General features: G+C 38.2%; 1 protein-coding gene across 1 annotated transcript in view; it reads right to left on the reverse strand.

The window, feature by feature from the left end:
* enpp1 (ectonucleotide pyrophosphatase/phosphodiesterase 1) overlaps positions 1 to 22,675 on the reverse strand; it is a 73,793-nt gene extending 51,118 nt beyond the window's left edge. Inside the window, exons 1-4 of the mRNA XM_067384604.1 lie at positions 22,355 to 22,675; positions 18,103 to 18,175; positions 16,229 to 16,357; positions 1,831 to 1,956 (exon numbers count right to left, since the gene is read on the reverse strand). Of these exons, the coding sequence (XP_067240705.1) occupies positions 1,831 to 1,956; positions 16,229 to 16,357; positions 18,103 to 18,175; positions 22,355 to 22,483 (457 nt within the window). The 5' untranslated portion in view covers positions 22,484 to 22,675. The remainder of the gene's footprint in view (positions 1 to 1,830; positions 1,957 to 16,228; positions 16,358 to 18,102; positions 18,176 to 22,354) is intronic.
* Between the last annotated feature and the right edge of the window lie 1,388 nt (positions 22,676 to 24,063).

The following is a 24,063-nucleotide window of genomic DNA, read 5'->3' on the forward strand; positions in this document are numbered from 1 at the left end:
AAGATGATAACACTACACAAGCATTCAAACATAATCACGAAAGAAGCCAAAGTAAAAAAAAAAACAATACTGGAACTTCATCACAGTCTTCTAAAGATACAAACAGACTGACACAGTCCATGCAGCTTATTTTCAAGTAATATTAATTAGCTGTCAATGGCTAATGCTCCCACAGGAACAAACATGGTTGCTATTGTGTAAATAAGTGTTACTGAAGTAAGACAACTAGTGGAATTATGAGCTGACACAGCCATCTAAATATGTGAGCCATATGTGTTTTCAAAGGGTTCGAAGATCAGTTCCAGTGCTTTCATTTCAGCTACAGCCAAATCACACAAACATACTGCAAAAACAAAGGGGAGAGCAGGGCTAGTTGTAACAAGGGCTATGTTTTTTCTTCTTCATTTTTTTAATGTTGGTGTCATCAAAACTCTCTTAATTTAGACTAATTTGTTAACTAGATCCCCAAAGTAACATTACAGCATATTTTTCCATGTCAGGTATAGGCATGTGTGTGTGGGGGTGGGATTACAAGTAAACCTTTTCTTATGGGGACAAATTGTAGTAATCCAGACGCGCGCGCGCGCGCGCGCGTGCGTGCGTGCGTGCGTGCGTGCGTGCGTGCGTGTGTGTGTGTGTGTGTGTGCGCGCTTTTGTTTATATTACATTGTGGGGACCACAATGTATTTTTATAATTAATAAAAATACTAAATGATGTTTTTGTGAGAAAGGTGTGCACAGTTTCCTGTGATGGTTAGGTTTAGGGCTAGGGTAGGGGGATAGAAAGTACGGTTTGTACAGTATGAAATGCATTGCATTCTATGGAAAGTCCCCACAATTCACCAAAACAAACGTGTGTGTGTGTGTGTGTGTGTGTGTGTGTGTGTAGAACTTTATATGTAACATCAAACAACACACTACAGTTAGAATTATAATCAAGTACTTACGTGCTTAGAATGTTAGTCAACACATAAAAATAAGCGTACTTTAAAACATCACAAAAGTTTATTAAAACAATGATTCAAAATGTACTTTGAAGTGAAACTTGTATTATTTTTTGTGACTATTGAAAGTGCACTCTCTTTAAGTACACTTAAGTGGACTTATTTTTATTAATATTATATTGGCTGCATGCAAGTGCTGTTTTTAAAGTATACTTTTAAGATTTGAAATACGATGCACATTCAATACAACACACTTCTTTTTCACAAGCGTTGTTCTGTTGGACTTTTTAAAGTTTATTGAAAAGTCTATAATTCGCTATTTGGCAGATCCAATATGACAACTTCCCTTACATTATATAGTGATGGCACCGTCTCCTTTTTACAGGGTAATAAAAGTGGAAATATTTAATAGCTTTTAGTGCAAGACTTTAAGATCCAATCTACTTGAGCAAATGTGTGATGACTAGTAGAAAACAATAGTGCTATAATACGATTTGGATACTATTCTATCCATCATGCCCAAAAAGTGACTTAAAATAATCAGTTGCACATTTGTGAAAATATTTAAAAGAAAAACAACTGGCCATGAAAACACCATGTAGGGAAGCTTCTCTGGAAACTGCTCTCTAACCTGCTGAGGGGAGATGAATTCCAGGCCTGAATAACTTCAAAGGCAAATCCTTCAAATCCATTACAACTTCATAGACATGATGAGCCGTTCAACAAAACAGATACATGTCTGTTCAATGCTAAGAAATAAACCTAACCAGCTTAATAATCTTATACAATTGCATCAATTTAAAATGTCTTTATTTTCACTTATACAACATAAATGACAACTAATAAATACACAGCTATGGAATACAGAGCAAAGCATGTCATGTACCTTCACATGTGCTCTTGTAGTTAAAGCAGCAGTCACCCACTTTCACACAGTCGGCAGAACAGGAGCAGATGCTGTTCGCCAAGCGCTCCTCACCGCAGCGGAATTTAGAACACGTCCAGCTTTGACCTGTAACACAATGACTGATGGTGAGAAACAGCGTGACAGAAGATGTGGGAAGAATATAAGAGTTAGTGGTGCAACGGATCATCATTGATCCGTGATCCGTTCGGATCAATATCTTCGGTTCGGCACACACGTGATCCGCGGATTGATTTATGAAAAAAAAAGTTGTGCGCATATTCAGTCCACACACAGCGTGGTCATGGCGAGCAGAGGAACGGAGGAGCTTGAATGCCCCGCGTCATTTAAATCCCCTGTATGGGAGCACTGTGGCACAAGAAAGCCATATCACAGTGGAAACACATCAAGCATAGCCACGCATTTGAAGCGACATCACACCGGTGTTTCACTGACAGGAGTGAAAACGAAGGCTGCTCAACAACCGCTTATCACCGCGGCATTTAAGCAGCCCCTTGTTGCACAATCAGACCGGGCTAAAGCCATCACAAACGCTATCGGTGTGTTTATAGGTGCAGACATGAGGCCATATTCGGTTGTGCAAAACGAGGGCTTTAAACACATGCTGAAAGTGCTTAAGCCACGTTACAACATCCCGTCGCGCACCCACTTCAGCGAAAAGATTGTGCCAGATCTTTATGAGCAGGAGAAGAAAAAAGTTGTGGATGAACTATCCCGAGCATCCTCTGTTGCGCTCACGACAGACGGGTGGACGTCCAGGGGAACGGAGAGCTATGTGACGATAACCGCCCACTTCATCACATTTTATATATTTTTTTATATATTTTAATTTAATAATTTAAAAGTGTTAATAAACAAAAAGACAAAACTTATGTTTATTTGTCTTGTCTTTTTTTTTGCTGATCCGAAAAATGATCCGATCCGTGACTCTGATCCGAGAAACGATCCGAACCGTGAGTTTTTTGATCCGTTGCACCCCTAATAAGAGTATTCGATTCAAGTGCTTTGCAATGTACATTTTGTTTCAAAGCAGTTTCACAGAAAATAAATGTTTCAGTGCAGTATCAATAGAAACTGCTGATGATTTAGTATATATGACAAGCCTTCAGAGCTGTATAGAATAGTGTATATGATCATAGAGCATATTTACAAACAGAAATTTGTAATTTTGTTGTGTTTTGTCATTTTTATTAGTTTTTTTTAGATATTATAAATATATTATAAAAACAACAAAATTACTTAAAATCTAAAATATAATAAAATCTAAAATATTTTATATTCTAAAATATAAAAATTCAAAATATTAATAAAAACTATAATATAGTGACAAATTAATACAGTTAAAAATTAATACAAATAATAGGTCAACCCATTTATTTGTATTATTTTTTGTTTTAGTTATTTTGGTACATCAAGTTACACTCAATGAAAATGAGAAACATTGAACTATCTGAATCTGAAATAAAATAAGTTTTAGGTTTATTTATAACTATATAACTATTTAAACGTATATTATTATCAGGTTATGGTTATGCTGGTTTGTTTGTTATGCTTTCAAGTAACGATATAACATATTTTTAGCAACATATTACATATCGCATATCCCTGCTTTCTTTCTTCTGGAATGCAAAAGAAGATATTTTGTAAATGTTTCAAATGGTTGTCCACACAATGAAGGTCAGCGGGGTTCAAAAACAGCAAGACTTTCTAAAACAACGAGGAATATTTTAAAAATATATTCCACATACAAAATATATAAGAGGTCTACAAAGACATGAGGGTGAGTAAATGACAATTCTCAAAGAAACCACCTTTTTTTTTTTTTTTTACACAAATGCTCAGGTCTAGCATCTGCTGGTAAGATAAGGATTATGTACATTTGTGTTTGCAGTAAGTAGAAGTGCTTATCTTGAGTTATATTTGTGAATCTTTATTTTAGGGCAAAGATGTTACATGAGATAAAGCAACACAAACATTCTGTAGGTCTGTGGGTTTTTGCATGCATGATAGCAACAGCTGCATCTGTTTTACTGGCAATGAAGTTCTATAGTATTGTAAATGTGAAAAAATGAGACAGGAGGAGACAGCAAGACAGGAAAAGAATCTGTGTCAGCAAAACGAAAGTCATTGATCCCTTATGTGCAATTCACCAAATAAAAGCAAAATCCACCCATTCCACACATGCAGTGCACATAGCAGGCGCCATGGGGAGGAACAATTGGCTACTGTGTTGGAAAAATGGAACTGATTCAAAACATCAGGAAAAAAAAAAAAAAAAAAAAAACTACAGGGAGGGACTTTGAGCCCAAACTTGGAGAAACCCACAGTGACTCCGCACAGCTCTAACACTGTAGTGAGGGAATTTCAACAGGTGGGTGTTGACGGTACAGACATTCTTGTTTCCAATGTTTGCAAAGCCAAACTTTTCTGGGCTGTTCCAGCCCTGCATAAATGGTCAGTGTCTGTACACACACTTTAAATAACTTCATTTTCCATTTTTCTATCTCAGACACACACAAACACAGATGGTTTGCAGGTCTACCGAAAAACAAAACATAACTTAAGGCTTCCTCAAACTGAAGAGTGTGATGTTACAGTGTCATGACCCAAAGAAGAGTTTACACCTATTATTAACAACCGTCTCGGGTGATCCATTCATTAGAGAACAGCACTAAATGAAGGTGTGAACAAAATGTATTAAGATCCAATTACTCAAAATGCATATCAGGTAATCAGAAACGCACAATCCTTTGAGAAAAGTACACATTAGCATACTGTTATAAAGAGTATTGATTACAGAAACAATATATACTTTAAAGAATAGTTAAAGGATTAGTTCACTTCAGAATTAAAATTTTCTAATAATTTACTCACCCCCATGTCATCCAATAGGTTTATGTTTTTTGTTTTCTTAAGTCGAAAAGAAATTAAGGTTTTTGAGGAAAACATTCCAGAATTTTTCTGCATATAGTGGACTTCACTGGGGTACAATGGGTTGAAGGTCCAAATTGTAGTTTCAGCGCAGCTTCAAAGGGCTCTACAGTACATGATTCCAGCCAAGGAATAAGGGTTTTGTCTAGTGAAATGATCGGTCATTTGAAAAAAAAAAAAAAAAAAAACTTTTTTAGCCTGTATAAAGAAATACATAAACATCTCGATGACATGGGAGTGAGTAAATTATCAGGAAATTTTAATTCTGAAGTGAACTAATCCTTTAAGTATGAACAATGTAAAGTTTTTTGAAAATTGAATGTAAAGTTAATTGCATTTACAATGAAATAAAAAATATATTAGTTTAAATTTATATTAAATGAAATTAGTTGAACTTAAGAGTGTTTTTTTTTTTTGTCCCACTTAAGTAGGACTTCAGTAATCAGTAATCTTCAAAATATGGTTAAAGTGTACAACCAAATGTACTGACAAACATTTATGGTAAACTAAAATACACAAGGTATATAGTTTCTGTGACACTAGTGGCAAAAAATAAATAAATAAATAAAAATAAATAAAAAATTCAAACAAACTTGCGAGCGCCCCATTTGTGCGATGTGCCTCCCCCAACTCGAACATCACAAACACGGGTCTTACAGGTGCTTTGGAAGGCATGTCTTAACACATCTTAAATTTGTATGCACTTCTGTAACTGAAGATGAATATCTTTACCCATGTAATATTCATCAGTCATGGTCCCACATTGGTTAAACATCCTCTGGCTGAATGGCACACTAATAGTAGTAAATGAAAAATGAACTCTGTTAAAAGAACGTAAAAAATAAAAAAACATTCTACATATTTCACCTTAAAGGTTTCAATAGAAATGACATTAATGTCATATTTAAATATATTTGTATTTACACATTTGTAATGATGAATTTGCAATTTAGTACATTTAAAATATATTAACTTTAAATGTAATATCAAATAACACTATAGGCTGCCATTAAAATTATAATGAAGTACTTGTGTCAGGGTTGTTTGCACAGGAACACACGACGAAGGAGATAAGATACAAATACAAAGTCTTTACTAGAGAAATCCAACAGGAACAGGCAGAACCGCAACACAACTCAGAATAGACAAGACCGGACAAAGAACACAGGGAAAACAGGAACTCAAATACGCAGATCAATTAACCAAATTGACAAACAGCTGTGATAATATCGTTAGTGTCCATGGTGATAGATGATGGCGGGAAAACAGAACAAAGGAGAACATGTGACAGATGACAACCAAAACAAAACTGAATGTGACTGAGTCCGTGACATTACGGCCCCTCCGAGTAGGTGCGACCTCGCGCTGTAACAAAAACAGAAAAACCCAAAGAGGGAGGGAGGGTGCTGGGAGACAAGGACACGGTGGAGGGCTCGAGAGAAGGGGAGGTGATGGGATGGCAGCAGCAGGCAGATTTGACCGTGGAAATGTATTCAGGTGGTGGTTCCAGAGGCAGACAGCCAACCTGGAGGGGGCGGAACATAAAAGTCCAGGGTGGTGCAGGTGGCGTGATCCAAAGGGTGACCTTGAACAGGGACAGGCTGATGATACCCCAGTGCACAACCAGAGCTGTGCTCCACGGCAGCATCGCTGGAGGGAGGAGCCATGGTGGAAACATCTGGATGACGTCATGGCGATGGCAGAAGGCGATGTCGACGTGGGATGTGGAGCCCACTGCGTAGCCAGAGAGCCGATGATGCGACGGGACACTGATGACCTCGACGACCACGACGGAGCCGCAGCGACGACCCCCCAAGGTGTAAGCAGGAATCCGGAGGGCTGAGGTTGAGCTGGAGCGATCGAGGGCAGAGGTGGAGCCTGAGGGAGGGCAAAGGTGGAGCCTAAGGGAGGGCAGAGCTAGCCGCAGCCAAAGGGGTGGAGGGCGCCCACGTACCAAGGGAGTCCAGCAAGTCCGAAAGCCCAATGGTCACTGCTGACATTGAGGGTGGAAGGAGCACAGGCGTGGGAGTCAGGATGTCGGGTCGAAGTGGAGTGAAGCATGCAGAGCTCGGAGGCAGAGCCACGGGCTCCCGAAGCCCAGGAAGAGGCGACTCCAACAGTCCAGCGGTGTAGAGGTGGAACAGAGGGGCTGATAGAAGACAGCGAAGACAGGGTAGCAGAACTGGTTGGGGACTGAAAAGGATCTTGAAGGGTAGTACAGAAGTCCACTTGAAATGAAACAGTCTCACAGGCATTTTGGAGAGGTGGTGGGAGAGAGAGGATGGGTGGGGACAGAGAATTAGGGACATGATTGACAGATTCCGATGACGATAGTTAAAAAAAAAAAACTCAATTTCTCCAAAATGCCAGAAGTCCAGTGTAGCATCCAAAAACTCACTCTCAGTGGTGGGCGGGGCTCACTTCCATGCCCTCGATATCCACTAGAACTCCCTTGGCGATAGATGTTGCAGCCGGCTCGCACACCTGGTCAGACACGTGTTGCTCAGGCTCCATCGCGCGGTTCAGCTCGGTCGTACCAACAGGCGCTGACTCAAACTTTGCGGCGGAGTTAATCACGTGGCCTGCAGTGGGCTCATGCTGCCGATCTTTGCCATCTGGGTGGTTTTGGTTGTGTACTGGGTTGTGAGTGGGGCTGGCCTCATTGTCGACAGCACCCACTCCACGAATGTGACAAAGCTCCCTCGAGGTCCCTTCCCGGATAACTACACTCTTGTGGAGGTGTTGAGTCCGGCGATCAGGAACGAGCACAGGGCGTCATCCAGGAAGTTGGTCGGAGGTACGAGGTACAAATAATCCGTTAAATGTTCCTCGAGGGAGCGATCTCCCTGCTCAAGGCACATGAGGTGAACTGGTGAAAAGTCCATAGTGCCAACAGCGGTAAAAACAGAACGGAAAACAAAAACACTGAACACAGGAACAGAAAAGAAACTTTTTTAAGCTCAACGCTTACAATCACTTTTTGTTTGGTGGTAGTACGAAGGCGTTTTGCAGCTGGAGCAAAAAAAAAAAAAAAAAAAACGAACTTCGTTTTGACCTGATTTTCTTCTAAATGACGTCAAATCAGTTCGTTCTTCAATTTCATTTGAAGCATACCAGGGTCTTTAGTGTCCATGGTGATAAAACAAAAAAGGAGAACATGTGACAGATGACAAACAAAACAAAACAGAATGAGTCCGTGACAGTATGTTAGTCAACACCTAAAAAGTGTATATTCTACTTTAAACAACAGGAGTGTATTAAACATTTTAATGATTAAAAATGTAAATTAATGTAAAACTTTTAATTTGACATTATTACAAAGTGCACTTTTTAAAATTGAACTTAAGGCCCTGTTCCTGTCACGATCACCGTCTGCTCCTGTCACTTCCCGGACTACATTACCCATAATCCTCTCTGCCAATCACCTGCACTCACTCCACCAATCACTATCACTAATCACCACACCCAGCTGCAGTACATTAACAGGACTATAAAGGACTTTCACTCACACCACCTCACTGCAAAGTCTTGTTAACTGTTGTTACATTTCTGAGCGTTCCTGATTCTTGTTTGTCTTCCTGTTTCTGATCCTGTCTGTTCCTTGTTTACGATACTCTGCTGCCAGCCCTTTGGACCCTTTGCTCCGTTTTGGATTTACGTTTGTTATCTGCCAGCCCTGACCCATTGCCTGTATCCTGACCACGATTCTGCCTAGACCTTGCTGTTCCTGTTTGCTTCTGCTTTGACCCTGCCTGTACCATCACGCTTACTTTTGTAATAAAGCTTGCAGTTGGATCTTACCATGAGTCCCTTTTCGTTACAGAAGACTTCGCCGCAACAACAATCCGGCAGCTTTCCTGGTGAACTCACGGTCGCTGGAGGATTACATTGAGGAGTACATGGACATTGCATATTGTTCAGACCTGCCGGACTGTGTGCTCATAGACTTTTTCTGTGAAGGCGTTAATCAGCCACTTAAGTCACAGTTGATTCGTGAGGGACCCCGTTCTTCACTTAGTCCTTTTCTGGAGCATGCATTATTGACTGTGGGCTCTCCATTTACTGTGGGTGTTGCAAGAAAATGTGACACCTCACTTAATCATGTAATGGCCGCTGCACCAAAGGACACTCACAAGATGGCGGCCACCATCACAACAACACCAAGTCAAGCCACCGTTGATCTTCGTGGACCAAGTCACTCCTCCGCTGATCGCCCAGAGCAACGCCACGCCGCCGCTGATCGCCCAGAGCAACGCCACGCCTCCGCTGATCGCCCAGAGCCACAATAAACACTGTATGACAGATGTAACGCTTTTATTTCGTTTCTCCTTTTTTTTTTTTTTTCAAAATATTCACAAACTTGCTTACCATGTCATCAACTATCTGATATTCCGATTCTCAAATATGTATAAGTGAGTGTTTTGTTTAAAAATGTCAATAAATGATTTTGATCTATAATGCGAGATGGCGTCACGGTGTTTGTTTGCGCAGCAGTTCAGCGAGCCCTGTCAGTCAGATAGAATTCATCAATTTTTCCCGAAATCCATGTAAGTGTCCGGTGATCTGGGAGAAAAATAGAGTAAACTTTATAGTTACTTCTATGTGTGTTTGATATGAATAAAACATGTCGGCAAATTATTTTTGAATTGATTGTTACTGCTGCTTCCATAGACATCAGTATGTACTTTACAAACTCAAAGTATGGTTTTACTAGTTCTTATGTATATTTAAATGTCTGACAGCTAAAATAAATATTATGTTGTTAAAAACACTGCATAGTTGTGACAAATGACAAGCGCTGCTGAGTGCGTCCATCTCTGGCTCAGCACCAGCCAAAGCGCGAAAGCACAGTTTGAATCTGGCAGATAAGTGATGTTACTGAACGTTATAAATCCCATATGTGGGACCATACATTCAGGGGCAAAGAAATAAAAGTGCCATATGTGGGACAGGACTCAAAAGGTTAAAAGAGATGGGCACAAAAATGTCCAAACTTCCTCTCGTTTGTCACGCCCCACCTGTCATGTCTCTATTCCCCACCAGTGGGGCACGCCCCACACTTTGAGAAACACTGCTCTAATGAGACTCTGGCAACACCACTGACGAAGTCATCACAGTAAACATGTATCCATAGCTGTAATTCAAGGGACTTAAACTATTGATGTCCATCGTTTTCAAAATAAAAGTTTCAAGGCAGTAACGCACTCATACCACTAAAACAAATGGAGTCCTGATTTTAGTAGACAGGATGCTACAGATGTCTATAGACTACACAGAGCGTACAGCAAATGGAAGATCTGTATGTGCTCTTATTAATATTAACAATACAAAACTGCTTTTGGCCTCTGTCTACACCCCAAATAACTTTGAACCATCATTTATTTGTGTCACTTTTTCAAGTTTACTCAAATTTCCTGACACACCCCTTTAACTATCTAGATCCAGTGATAGGCCGCTCACATTTATCTCCAATTTAAATTCAAGATACAAAGCACTTTTAATTATGTTACAAAATGTGCTATGTAAATAAACTTGCCTTACTTTGCCTTGCCTAATGTGTTCTGGGCCGTGGTGAAGAACTACCTACAAGTACTCATCTGTTTAAAAAAAACAACAACAATAACAACAACAACAAAAAAACTACTGCACTGGTTTTAACTTTGCCTGTTAAATGCAGCTTAAAATATATTAAAGGGATGATGAACTGAGAAATCAAATTTTCCTTGAGCTTTTGACATAAGAGGTCATCATACTTTAAGAATATCCTGTAAAAGTTCCTTGTTAGTCGAATAAAAGCTTTAATTGACACCAGACCCAGCAAACGACAGGATTTACAAAGTGGGGATCCATGACGTCAAAGGGCAGCAAGCACCGCCTCTGCAGAAGATCAAGGCCTACTTCATCACTGCCTGTTCCACACCGATTCATGCATGACATGCAATAGAATAGGTAGCCTAAGTAGCATAGGCCTATGTGGTACTAAACCAGATTGAGCAACCAAGCAATAAACATGCCGTTGAAGATTACAAAATATTGTGCAGTGCCTGGACTTGACAGTAATGCAACATGTAAGTAACTGTTAATTACAATGCCTGATCTGATATGTAATGATTCATGTACAGTACAGTCTGTGTGTCAGTAAATCAAACCAGTGACTAAACGTCAACTTGCGTTGTTTCTCTTAGGATGAAAATAATCTGTTATTTAACAGTGATTAAATTATATAAAGAAAGTGATCAAAGAAAGCCCCCTTTTGCAATCGTTGGAGCAGCGTGCTGAAGCTGTCAATCAAACAGCGCCAGTTTATCAGTGACTGATGAGCAAAACTCCCGTTTTATTCAACAAATCTTTTAGCTATATCGTGTTTGCACTGTTAGTGAAGATGAAAACATTTGTTAGTGTGCAGAAATTGAGTAGCAGAATGATGAGATCACGGCTTTCATGCGCTCAACATGTCTGGGATCGGCTACACAGTGTTCATCTCTGCAACCTTTCATGCTGCAATCTAAATATAATGCCATAGATGTAAATGTAATGCAACACTTCACGATTAGTCAACCTTGAGAGTTGTAATAGTAAAAACACGCTAAAAGAGAGTAATACTTGGCTATTTCAAATGGAAAGATGTTAGCCAATCACAGCAGTGGGCATTTACACTGAAGTCTCACAGCAGACACAGCCCTTAAAACAGAGCGCTCAAACCAGAGGGCTAAAATCAGGGTAGGAAAAATGCCTTTTATAAATTATGATAATTTTGGATGTAAAAGGCATACTAACATTATAAGTGCACCCCAGGAAACATTATAAAATAATAAAACAATGTAGTTCATGGCCCCTTTAAAATAACAGTATGGTTGGAATAATTTGTTATCATTTAATCATCCTGTTGTTGTGACATTCATTCTTCTGTGGAACAAAAGAGGAAGTTTAGCATAATGAGGCTGACAAGCTCCAAAAATGACAAAAAGCATCATAAAAGTCATCCTCGTGACTTGTTCACTATATTACCAGAAGCCATACCATAATTTTATGAGGAACAGACTGCCATTCACATGATCACTATTCACTTTCATAATGGAAGCATTCCAAAGAAAGAAAGTCTTAAAGATTTCGAAAGACATAAGAGTGAGTATAATGATATTGTTCTTTTTTGTGCTTTATGAACATGCAGTAACACACTGACGTCATGAAGTGATGAAATCTGAGACAGTTTACTCAGCAGCCATATTTGCAACACTAGGCCTACATGTAACCTTACATGTTTGAGTCTCTATCACTATATATTATCAACTATAACTTATTTTATTTATATTATTAACTATAACTAACTAAAATTTATTTTATTTGTCCTCTTTCATGGAAAAGTATTTTCTTCAGTGTAAATGCATTTAAAATCTTCATTTTCTTCAAATCTCTTAACCTCCAGCAAAAGAGTTTTGAATTGCACTGACTCTCTTGATTCGCGAGAAGTGAATCACAGTTTCAATCTGTTGCAAGGCATGTGATTGGCTGTTTGCCACTGATGTCATGCATTCATGTGCACATGCTCCAAAAAAACTCAGAATCAAAGCCTGAGATGACAGAGATGACCAGCATCATGGTACCAACAAAGCCAGATTGGAGTGGTTTGGTTTTGTCAGTTTGAAACCCTTAATGGAGTGTACTTACACCCCCAGGGGGCACGGCATGCCATGAATTTGGTTTGCCAAAGAAATGACATTTACAAGTACTTACAAGTTAATCACTTGATCCCTAAAGGGGTAGTGGGAACTTTGGGAACATGGCCAGGCCAGGGTCTCAGGACAACATGAGAATATGCCGGGCCGAACTAAAGGCACTCAGGTCAGGAGGGCCACCTTCACAGAGAGGATGTGAGCTCAATTGACTGGAGCACTCTGCAGGGCTCTTAACACCATGGAAGGGTCTCCAAAGGGAATGAGGTGTAGTCTGTGAGGGTTAACCTCCTTGTGCATCTGCAGAACCTGATGATCGGGTCATGCTTCTCTAACGACTTACCATACAATGCATCGTGACGTGCTGCTATAGCGACCACATTCAGCTTCAAGGTGGAGGAGGATAGCAGTCTCTCCAGCCTTTTCTGCAGGAAATAAAGAACTGACCCAACAGCACACCTCTGTGGGTCTTCAACTTGGGAGTAAAACCAATTAGCAAAAAAAAGTCACTCCAAAGCATACAGCCGCTTGGTAGAGAGGGCTTTGGCTTGAGTGATAGTGTCTATCACCACTGGTGATAGTCCACTCAGGTCTTCCACATCCTGTAGAGGGGCCAGACATGGAGCTTCCAGAGGTCTGAGCACAGGTGCCAAAATGTGCCCTTCGTATGAGAAAGAAGGTCCTTCATCAGAGGAATTTGCCAGGGAGGGGCTGATGCAAGGAGCAAGAGAACCAAGCCTGGAAGGGCCAGTAAGGCGCAACCAACAAGACTTGCTCTTGCTCTCGTCCTCCCTGACCTTGCACAGTTTCTGTGCAATCAGGCTCACTGGGGGGGGAACGCATACATGCGCAAACCCCGGGGCCAGCTGTACAACAGGGCATCTGTGCCAAGCGGAGTTTTGGTCAGGAAATACCAAAGAGCTGGGGTGCCCAATAGGTTGATAAACCATTAGATCGCAAAGACAATGCTGGTAGATCGCACATAATTTTAATAAATGCTTTTGTTAAATTTTAATAAAAAGAAATATAACAATGTCCTTCCTTTTAGTGTCTGGCTTGCATTTGACTAATACATTTTGACCAGGTGAGGTTTTTTGTTTATTCAGCTGCCATGACAACTAGCCTGCTTCGCACAAATCGTGCTTTCCAAGAGCTTTGGAGTCTGGAGAACAGAGAGCAAAGTCAGCTTCCTCCAAATACGCATGAAACAGTCGTCTCCAAAGAAGGAGATAGCGGGCGAGTTGTGATATGTGGCATGAGTTGATACCGCCCTGCAAATTAAATGTGCCACCACCACTGTGTTGCTTAATATATATTAAAATAACGGTCTTCTTGGAATAATTTGTTATCATTTAATCATCCTGTTGTTGTGACATTCATTCTTCTGTGGAACATAAAGGAGGAAGTTTAGCATAATGAGGCTGACAAGCTCCAAAAATGACAAAAAGCATCATAAAAGTCATCCTCGTGACTTGTTCACTATATTACCAGAAGCCATACCATAATTTTATGAGGAACAGACTGCCATTCACATGATCACTATTCACTTTCATAATGGAAGCATTCCAAAGAAAGAAAGTCTTAAAGATTTCGAAAGACATAAGAGTGAGTATAATGATATTGTTCTTTTTTGTGCTTTATCAACATGCAGTAACACATTTACGTCATGAAGTGATGAAATCAGAGACTCCAGGAAATTTGAACAGTCAGATCATGGTCCCTTTCAAAGAAAGTCCGGTTTACTCGGCAGCCATATTTGCAACAAGTCCTGGCAGCTATTTCAGGCATTCAAGACTAAGTCCTATCTATTTGAATAAGGAAATCTTGTAATCTCAAACTGTCTCATAAATGTTATTTCTTATGTTCTTATTTCAAGCTGGACCATGCGCATGTGTTGTCCCAAGCGTGCTTCTTTGGACACTGATTGCTTCTATAGCAATTAGCGCTACTAATGCAAGCTGCATTGATGCAGACTTTACCAAATGGTGATTGGTCCTTTTATTTAGAAGGCAGGACTCACTTTCTCCCATTCATAGTAATATGAGTGCATCGACCTGGTATCTAAAGCCTTTGATGAGATGCATGTTAATACTAGGTGTAAATAGGGCCAAAGGGATAGAGAACAGCAATAGAACGAACTGGTGTGATATAATTTCAAAAACAAAATCAGGTCAAAACAAAGTTGGTTTGGAGTCGCTGCTGACTCCAAAGGAGGAGATAGCAGGAGAGTTGCGATATGTGGCATGAGTTGATACTGCCCTGGCAATTAAAAATGCCACCACCACTGTGTTGTCCATCCAGACTAACACATGCTTGCCCTAGATTAGGGCTTTTCAACTGGCGGCCCGTGGGCTAAGTCCGGCCCACCAATCATCTTCATCTGGCCCCTGGGCACCCACACCACTAATCCTACCCAAAACTAACAAGCATATTATTTGAACACCATAAAGTGCGTATCATATGCATGCTAAAACTCATTTTGGCGTATATATTCTACGAGATTACACGCACATACTATTGATACGCATTCTCATGTGATAGGGTTGGGTGGCCACAGTGGCACCTGCAGCTGCACTGTTCATACCATGCACGCTCCTCCGACTGACCTGAGAAATGTTTTCCGTGCAAATATTTCAGCAGTTATATATTTCTGTCGACTGAACCAGCAATACCAATCATTGACGAATTAATCATTCTTTTGTCTTGATTCTTTTACGTGAATTGGCCAAACGCGTTTGCATAACTATCTGAAACGTTCACATTCACCCTTATCGCGCTTGCATAACTATCTGAATTTTGATTCACTCGGACCGTTCTGTCACTGAATCATCTGAACTTGTTTTTCAATCAGTAACAACAAATACAGAACAAATAGCGCTGTTTTCAGGCGTTTCACTAGTTTACTTTGAACTACGCAGCATGGCAAGGTGGATAATGGAATAAAAGCTTAAAAGAGCTATGTTTATACCCAGTCACCATTATTAAACACCATTGCGACATCCAGTAAGAAACGTTTCAATTTGACAAATCATTACAAACCACAAAAACACTTGATGATTAAACTAGTTTTAAATCAGATGAAACAGCTTCAACATTCCCAACAATGAGGAAAACAGGAGAAACCTGCCATGAATGAAGACAGAAGACAAAAATCACCACACTTACAAACATTTACCATGAATGAACTGTACAATCCATTTACCATGGATTGTGGAAATGTGGAATATTTATATTGAATAACCTGTTGTAGCCATTTATATTGCAATATATTTATTAGGTGGGTAGAGGAATATATAATTCATTTCTTTGTGAAGCTGTGTATAGTTTTTACATGCATTTAGGCATTTTTTTTTTTTTTTTACAGGCCTATATAACATATAATATAATATCATTTGACAGTGGTAGTAGTGAGTAGCCATGTATGGTTTTACCTGTGGTTACCAAGTCTCACTGTCAGAATATTTTAATATAAGCCTATATTAATTACCACTAAGAACCACACTGCTGTAATTTTTGTTGTGTTTTTGTTATTGAGAGGAAAACATGCAGCAAATATTCACATATTCATCTAAACGATGCTCTAAGCAGTGTGGACGGCATGGGGAGGTTCGCTTACAGTATAACGCTGAAAAGGTATTTTAAACTTATTTTTGCCCATAAGTAAAGAAAGAAAAAAATTCTTTGCCATGAGCATACCAGGCCCTTGAGAAAAAGAGAGTTAAAGAAAGTGCAAAAGAAAGATAAATGTCACTTACTTGGTTCCACACACACTTCCTTGTAGTCCTGACAGCAGCTGCCTTCATTTACACATGCAGCATCACAGTAGCAAGCTGCGTTAGCATCACGACTCTTGGATATGCAGCGATTTTTACAGCTATCAGTAACTATCAGGTAGAAAACACACAAAATAAAGAGCATGTGGATAGAATTATATCTCAAATATAATGTTTCAAATATAATAGTAAATCAGAGCTTCATTCCTATGCACAGTGACATCTAAAATCATTTAAAGGTGACTACACAATGGATTGAAAAGAGTGATTATAGATTATATACTTTTTACACTCACCAACCACTTTATTAGGTACACCTGTTCAACTGGTCATTAACGCAAATATCTAATGAGCCAATCACATTGCATCAAATCAATACATTTAGGCATGTAGCATGGTCATGATGATCTGCTGAAATTCAAACTGAGCATCAGAATAGGAAAGAAAGATAATTTAAGTGACTTTGAATGTGGCATGGTTGTTGGTGCCAGACGTGCTGATCTGAGTATAAAAGAAACTACATCTACTGGGATTTCCATGAACATAACGAGAATTTACAAAGAATGGTTCAAAAAAGAGAAAATATCCAGCGAGCAGCAGTTCTGTGGGAGAAAATGCCTTGTTGATTCCAGAGATCATAGGAGAATGACCAGACTGGTTCAATCTGAAAAAAGGCAACAGTAACTCAAATAACCTCTTGTTACAACCAAGGTCTACAGATGACCACACCAGGTGCCACTCCTGTCAGCTAAGAACAGGAAACCAAGGCTCCAATTTACATTGGCTCCCCAAAATTGGAAAAGAATTGGAATAGAAGATTGGAAAAACATTGCCTGGTCTGATGAGTCTTGATTTCTGCTGCTGTAGAGTTAGAATTTGGCATAAAAAACATGAAAGCATGGATCCATACTGCCTTATATCAACTGTGTGATGCTATCATGCCAATAATGGACCAAAATCTAAGGAATGTTTCCAGCACCTTGTTGAACGTCACAAAGAGTTAAGGTAGTTCTGAAGGCAAAGGGGACCTGGTACTTGCAAGGTGTTCCTATTAAAGGAATTTTTTTTTTTGATAATAGGCTCATTTTCCAACTCCCCTAGAGTTAAAAAGTTGGTTTTACCATTTTCGAATCCATTCACCCAATCTCTGGGTCTGGCGGTACCACTTTTAGCAAAGTTTAGCATAGTTCATTGAATTTAATTAGACCGTTAGCATCTCACGCAAAAATAACCAAAATGTTTCAATATTTTCTTCTGTAGTTACATTGTGTACTAAGACCGACGGAAAATTAAAAGTTGTGATTTTCTAGGCCGATATGGCTAGGAACTACTTTGTGAGAGACGCTGCATAATATCATTGCGTCTGCTGCACCCATGGTACGGCAGCAAAGTTCCTTGATTATTACGCCGGAATGAGAGTATAGTTCCTAGCCATATCAGCCTAGAGAATCGCAACTTTTAATTTTCCGTCGGTCTTGGTACACGATGTAACTACAGAAGAGTCAAGTTTTAAATAAATATCAAAACTCTTTGCTCATTTTTGCGCGAGATGCTAACGGTCTAATCAGATTCAATGAACTATGCTAAGCTATGCTAAAAGTGGTACCGCCAGACCTGGAGATCGGCTGAATGAATTCGAAAACGGTAAAACTCGACTGTTTAACTCTAGGGGAGTTGGAAAATTAGCCTATTTTCAAAAAATGTGGAGTGTTCATTTAAAGTGGCTGGTGAGTGTACAGTATGTAATATATAGATTATAAAGGGTGACCTTTAATTAAAATGATTTCAGTCAAAGGCTGGGCTAGATTCAGTTATGACAAAAAAAAAAAAAAAACTGTAGAAAACTGATATTGTACCTTTATCACTGCAGCGGAGTTTCAGTATAAATATGACTGTGAGAATTAAAGCCAGCAAGGCGAGCAGAAGGATCTACAGAAAAACAAAAACAAGAGAATCCAACTACAGTTACAAAATTCAGTAAAGAATGAATTTATTATTATAATTGCATTAAAGGATTAGTCCACTTTGAAATAAAATTTTCCTGATAACTTTTTCCGTAAGAATAGGAAAGGCGTAGGACATACAGCGTAAGCTTTTTGAAGAATATGGAAGGCAGAATGCCAAAGCACTTGCAAGGCGATCATTTGTGTTTATAAAGCATATTTGTATTTTTTATTTTTTTTTTTTAAGAAAATGACCGATCGTTTCGCTAGATAAGACCCTTATTCCTCGTCTGGTATCGTTTAAAGCCCTTTGAAGCTGCACTGAAACTAATTTTGACCTTCAACAGTTTGGAGTCCATTGAAGTCCACAATATGGAGAATAATCCTGAAATGTTTTCATCAAAAACATTAATTTCTTTTCGACTGAAGAAAGAAGGAAATTGACATCTTGGATGACATGTGGGTGAGTAAATTATTAGAATTTTTATTTGAAAGTGAACTAATCCTTTAATATAATTTGCTTGAATTTTAGGAAAAAATGGTTAAGGATAGGGCTAGGTTTTGGTTTTCTTGACATAAATTGGCCCTGTAAGTCTACTGCATGGCATCACACTACCATGCCACAAGGTCATGAGTTCAATTCTTGTGGACACATACACTATAGCAGACATGTGCTGGTATATGGTAGTACGAAATATCATGATACTGAACATGCACAATATTGTTATCGTGGGCAATTCAAAATACTGTGAATAATTATTTATTACTAATTATTCTGATTTTTAGAATGCATTTTACGAATACTTTTCCCATCAACCATTTAAATTGCACAACACAGCTGTATGCTGCAATCAAAGAGGTCTGATGAAAACAAGCACAACACACATGAGCAGCATGCCGGAACGAGTGATGGAAATAGCAGATGCAGCAGATGCAGCTGTTACACCAGTAACCCCATAATTAAAGCAGCTGCGCTACTTTCTGTTTCTGAACAGTATTTAAATGTTTTAAACAGCCATTCAGATTTTTGTATTCACTACAGCACCAAATACTTAAAGACTTAATGGGCTATTTATTTTCAAAATGTTTATATTTTAATCTGGACTTTCCGATTCTTTGTGTGTAAATTTCCCCTCCTCATCATCTTCCACAGGTGTTACAATGCTGAACGTCTCAAACTGTTGTGACTGTTGTGCAGTAGATGAAAGGGAGCAAGATTTCACTGCACACACTTTTCATTTGTTAAGGTTTAAAGTTAAATTTTAATGATGCACTACATGATGCATAAGCAGCTTTGTTGAATTTAGTATGTCACACTAAACAAAAATCAATTATTTTCTGTCAAATCGTTTAGCATTCTTTTTACAGTAATAGTTCTTCCAAAAAAAAGATTATTACAGCAATGCTAGCAAACACTAGCGTAGTTTAACGTTTAAAGTTTAACCTAAAGCTGCCAAAATCAACTATAAGAATTACACAAACCAGCCACAAATTTAAACTTGCACATGTTGGAATTTATCTGATAAACTGATTATTTGGTATAAGACTTGTTTAGAAATATCAAAACAATGGATTGTTGCAATTTGCAGCCCTAAAAAGCCTCATTGGGAATAACCTTAAGAGAACTCCACTATATCAACTCAAAGGGATGCTGTAATGCTATATTACACAGTGAGACTTCAAGAGGTAGTTAATGACCAACATTTCACCAAAGCTCTGGTGCAGCCAGTTGTTACTTGTTTTCACCACTGTGCTGTACAGTAGAAACTTCCATGACCTTTAATTTATTTTTTTTTATTAATTTCTGTGACTCCCCTATCTTTCCAAGCTTTCACTGACCATGGGGACCCTGAAAAAATTATGATAAGCTAAATCTCAGCTATCTAACAGCACAAATGATCAAATATAGGCTACTTTACAAAAACAAAAATGAAATTTGGGGGGGAAAGAAAGAAAAAACTTTACATCCCAGCTAACAGAATTTTGTTATAAGAACGTTCTCTAAATAATAGTGATATGATTATCATTTTCACATTGGTTTACTTTTATCCTCTTCAATAATGCTTCAGTTCCTTAAGTCAGCAATTACAGAAAAAACGGTTGTTTAAACAAGTTTAATGCAATCATTTGCCAGTTACTAAAAACAGACATCAGGGCTCAACGCTATGGATTTTTTCTACTGGCCCAGTCAAATTCTTGCCCCACAACAAAAAAAATTAATAAAGTAAAAGACAAGAAAATGGGCCTATAAAATAAGCATATTTATTGTTTTCATTGTCTTTGTTACAGTTAACCTCAATAAATCGGGTTATGACACCAAAAGCTACTAGATTAACTTATTTTTAAAGTATTGTTAGACAAATAAACAGTAAGTAATAAAATAGTAACAAATAATCAAATTACGAGTAATAGCACAAATAAATACAACAGAACAAACATATAAATAAAATAAATGGTGCTTTTCAAGTGGTTTAAACAGGAGATTTTCAGGTACAGAAATTGTAATCTAATGTATAACTATATAACTATAGAATAGATTAAACTTTATTAAAGTTAATCAGTCAAGAACAGTTACAGATGCATAAAAATGTTTTTAATGTTGAAAATATAAAACGTTAAATACTGTTATTTGAAATTATAAAAAAAAAAAATGAAGACACTTTAAACGTGAAATTAAACCAGCCAGTAGGTCTGTTCACTGTTAATGAGCGAATCATTGAGATTCAACCGATTCATTCAAACGGCTAATTCACTCAAGAAGTGTTGCGCAGAGACGCAAAACAATTCTGTGGACTTTGGAACTACTTTTGTTGGCGAAATAGTGAAACAGACGATTTGGTTTCTTAAATGTAAGTCACTTGATATTAAGTTCTTGTTCATTACATTATTTGTATATTATTGTAAATTAAATGTTCATTAAACATTTGTAATCATGCTAATATTTGGAGAAAAACTGCGCTCTTTGTGTAATATTTGTTAACTATATTAAATTACATAAATATCAAATATATACAGGGCAGTCCTTATTGTCAAGGCAAGCCCTGGACATGTTGATCTGCTTTATCAATGCAGAAACTTTTTCATAAGCACCTGCAATTGCTGATAAAGAAACAACTCAAATGTCAAGGCTCAAGAGCCCAACTAAAGTGAACGCTGATCTCCATGATGGTGACCTCAAACGAAACATTTTCAATAAGACATCAACATCTAAAACTCAGTGAAGTTGTTTAATCAGATCTTAAGAAATTTAATGTCTGTTATCTTCAGTTTATCTAAGGCTGAAGAAAGTCTTAGTTTGTGTTCTTATTTCTCCTTCTTTCAGTGCTTGTTCACAGTGGAGTCTGAATGTTTAAAAGAATGTTTCAGGAACATCATACTAACATTTAAATAACATTCCACTAACAATAAGGAAACTGGACATTTTCATGTTCTTGGAATGTTACAAATCAATGTCCCTAGAATGTTGAAAGAACATTTGAGGAACATCATACATTTTAAAACACGTTCCACTAACGTCAAGAAAACTGGACATTTTTTTTACATTCCAAGAACCAACACTGAATACTTGGAGAACGTTCTTATAACAAAATTCTGTTAGATACAATATAATTCTCTTAGAAATGTACACATAACCTGCATCTAAGAAAATACACCTTTTCTATTCTTTTTTTGATCAATTTCCACTGGTGCCTAAGTATCTAAGTAGTATATTAAGTTAAATTATCCATATTATCTGCTATATTATAGCATACTGTACTATACTATACTATAATATACATTGGTCTTGTGGGAAGACACACTCTTAAAAATAAAGGTTTTTGTAGTGATGGCATAGAAGAACCATTCCGTGAACAGTTCTTAAAACAACATTTTTTCTTAGTGTAAAGAACATTTAGATACTCTTTTTCCACTATAAAGAACCTTTTGAACAATGGAATTGGTTCCATAGATGTTAAAATGTACTTCATTGAACCAGATGCCAATAAAAAAAATCTTCTATTTTTAAGAGTGTATGTAAACTTACTTCAAATAAATAAAGAATATAACAAAAGACAACCTTTATTCTGTATCCTTACGCAAACTACACTTAGCCTACTACTTAAAGGTTCAGTCATGAGTTTCTTGTTTAACCTAGTTTCCATAACGTCCATGAGACTTCGCTTACCGCAAAGAGGATTTTCACATATCTTGACTTTGTTTTTGTGGCGTTTTGTGTCCGTTTTGACCGTTGTCCTGTCCCCAGTAGGTTGGCGGCGTGCTCGCTCATGTGTTCATCCCGCTTGGCTGAATCCATTATTGATCGCGCGCTCAGTTTGTGTTGTACAGGTTTGTTTTGCAGGGACTCATTTCAAACTTTGTTCTCTAGTGACTTTGTAGCTCATGTCGTCAAAGGACCGCCCAGCTGTAGTCTATCTACCAAAGGTAACTTGAGCGGCAGTACATGCCCTCTGCGTCCGTGTAATTATGCTTAAAGCCGGGAATAGGCAGTCGACTGGGGAGAATACTGGTACCACTGAAATTATTGTTGTAATCTGTCGATTTAAAATGATGAAACGTTCTAATTTCACTGACTCTTTCGGTAGAGGACCATATTTGGTAAATCAGGCCTGCAGAGTTTTGAATTGCTCTGGGAAAGAAGAAGAAGAAGAAAAAAACACTTGTGTGGATAAGTCAAACAGTAATTGAAAGTTGAAGTAGTTTAAAATACAAACAAGTGCCAGCGTTTTCTTTTCAGAGTGTGGTAGATTCACCCTAAGGTTAAATATTTGTTTCTGGTTGTGTTTGCATGTGTTTCCATTGCAACTGCCATCAGGTCCTAATAAGTAAAGGTTCAAGCCTTTATTTGTTCATACATAATTGAATGCATTCTGACATTCAACATAAATTGGTGCATTATGTTATGATGACCTCGATATGCGTTAAAGAGGCTTGGAATTACTGCACGTTATGGATATATTGTGCAACTACGCCCTCTCATGGACAGTCACCGCATGTACCTCATTCACCTGATATTCAGTAATTAGATGAGCACCCACTTAAGAGTGGAAGTACTTTGACCCATTTACTCATGAGAAATACCTACATTTATGTTTCTGTCTTTAGGCTATATGACCTAACTATAAGAAATGAGAAATGGCAAAAAAAAAAAAAAAAAAAAAAAAAAAAGATAAATTAAAGACCTGTTTTACTGTATTTCGGGTTTGATTAGCTGCTTGTTAGCTGTATTTTCATCCAGGTGAAGTTGGCAGTATTTTGCAGCTCATTATTGTGGAATATCTGTGACATCTGTTGTCTGAATCTGGGCATTGCCAGCAGGGCTGATTATCTGAGCTGACAGTATCACATTCCTAATTCATTTAGTCTCACTTACTGCATCCTTCAGGAAACGGAGGGAATCTAATTAGAATGAACAATACAAAGAAAGTTCATTACATTAAGTCAAGTCACCTTCATTTATATAGCACTTTATTCAATACAGATTGTTTCAGAGCAGCTTTACACTTATAAACAGGAAAATATTGATTCAGTGCGGCAAACAGAGTTGAATAAAGCAGCTCTGAAATGACTATAGTGAACATTATGTAATTATTCAGTTTAAATCAGTTCAGTGTTCATTCATTTCGGTTCAATAACTGTGTAAAAAGTTCATCAATTATGGAATGAGTTCAATTCAGCTATAAAGCAGCTTTGGAGAAAACAGTGATGTCATCATCCAGCTCAGGTCAGTTCTCATCCGATAGTGTCGGTGCAGTCAAATCGGTAATATTGCTGAATATTAAGTGCGACAGTGGCAATGAACCCAAACTCCATCAGGTGACAGAAATGGAGCAGAAAATCTTGGGAGAAACCAGGTCGGGGGGCCCAATTCTCAGT

This window comes from Chanodichthys erythropterus, chromosome 4 (genome assembly GCF_024489055.1).
Source record: "Chanodichthys erythropterus isolate Z2021 chromosome 4, ASM2448905v1, whole genome shotgun sequence".
In the NCBI taxonomy this organism is placed as follows: Eukaryota; Metazoa; Chordata; class Actinopteri; order Cypriniformes; family Xenocyprididae; genus Chanodichthys; species Chanodichthys erythropterus.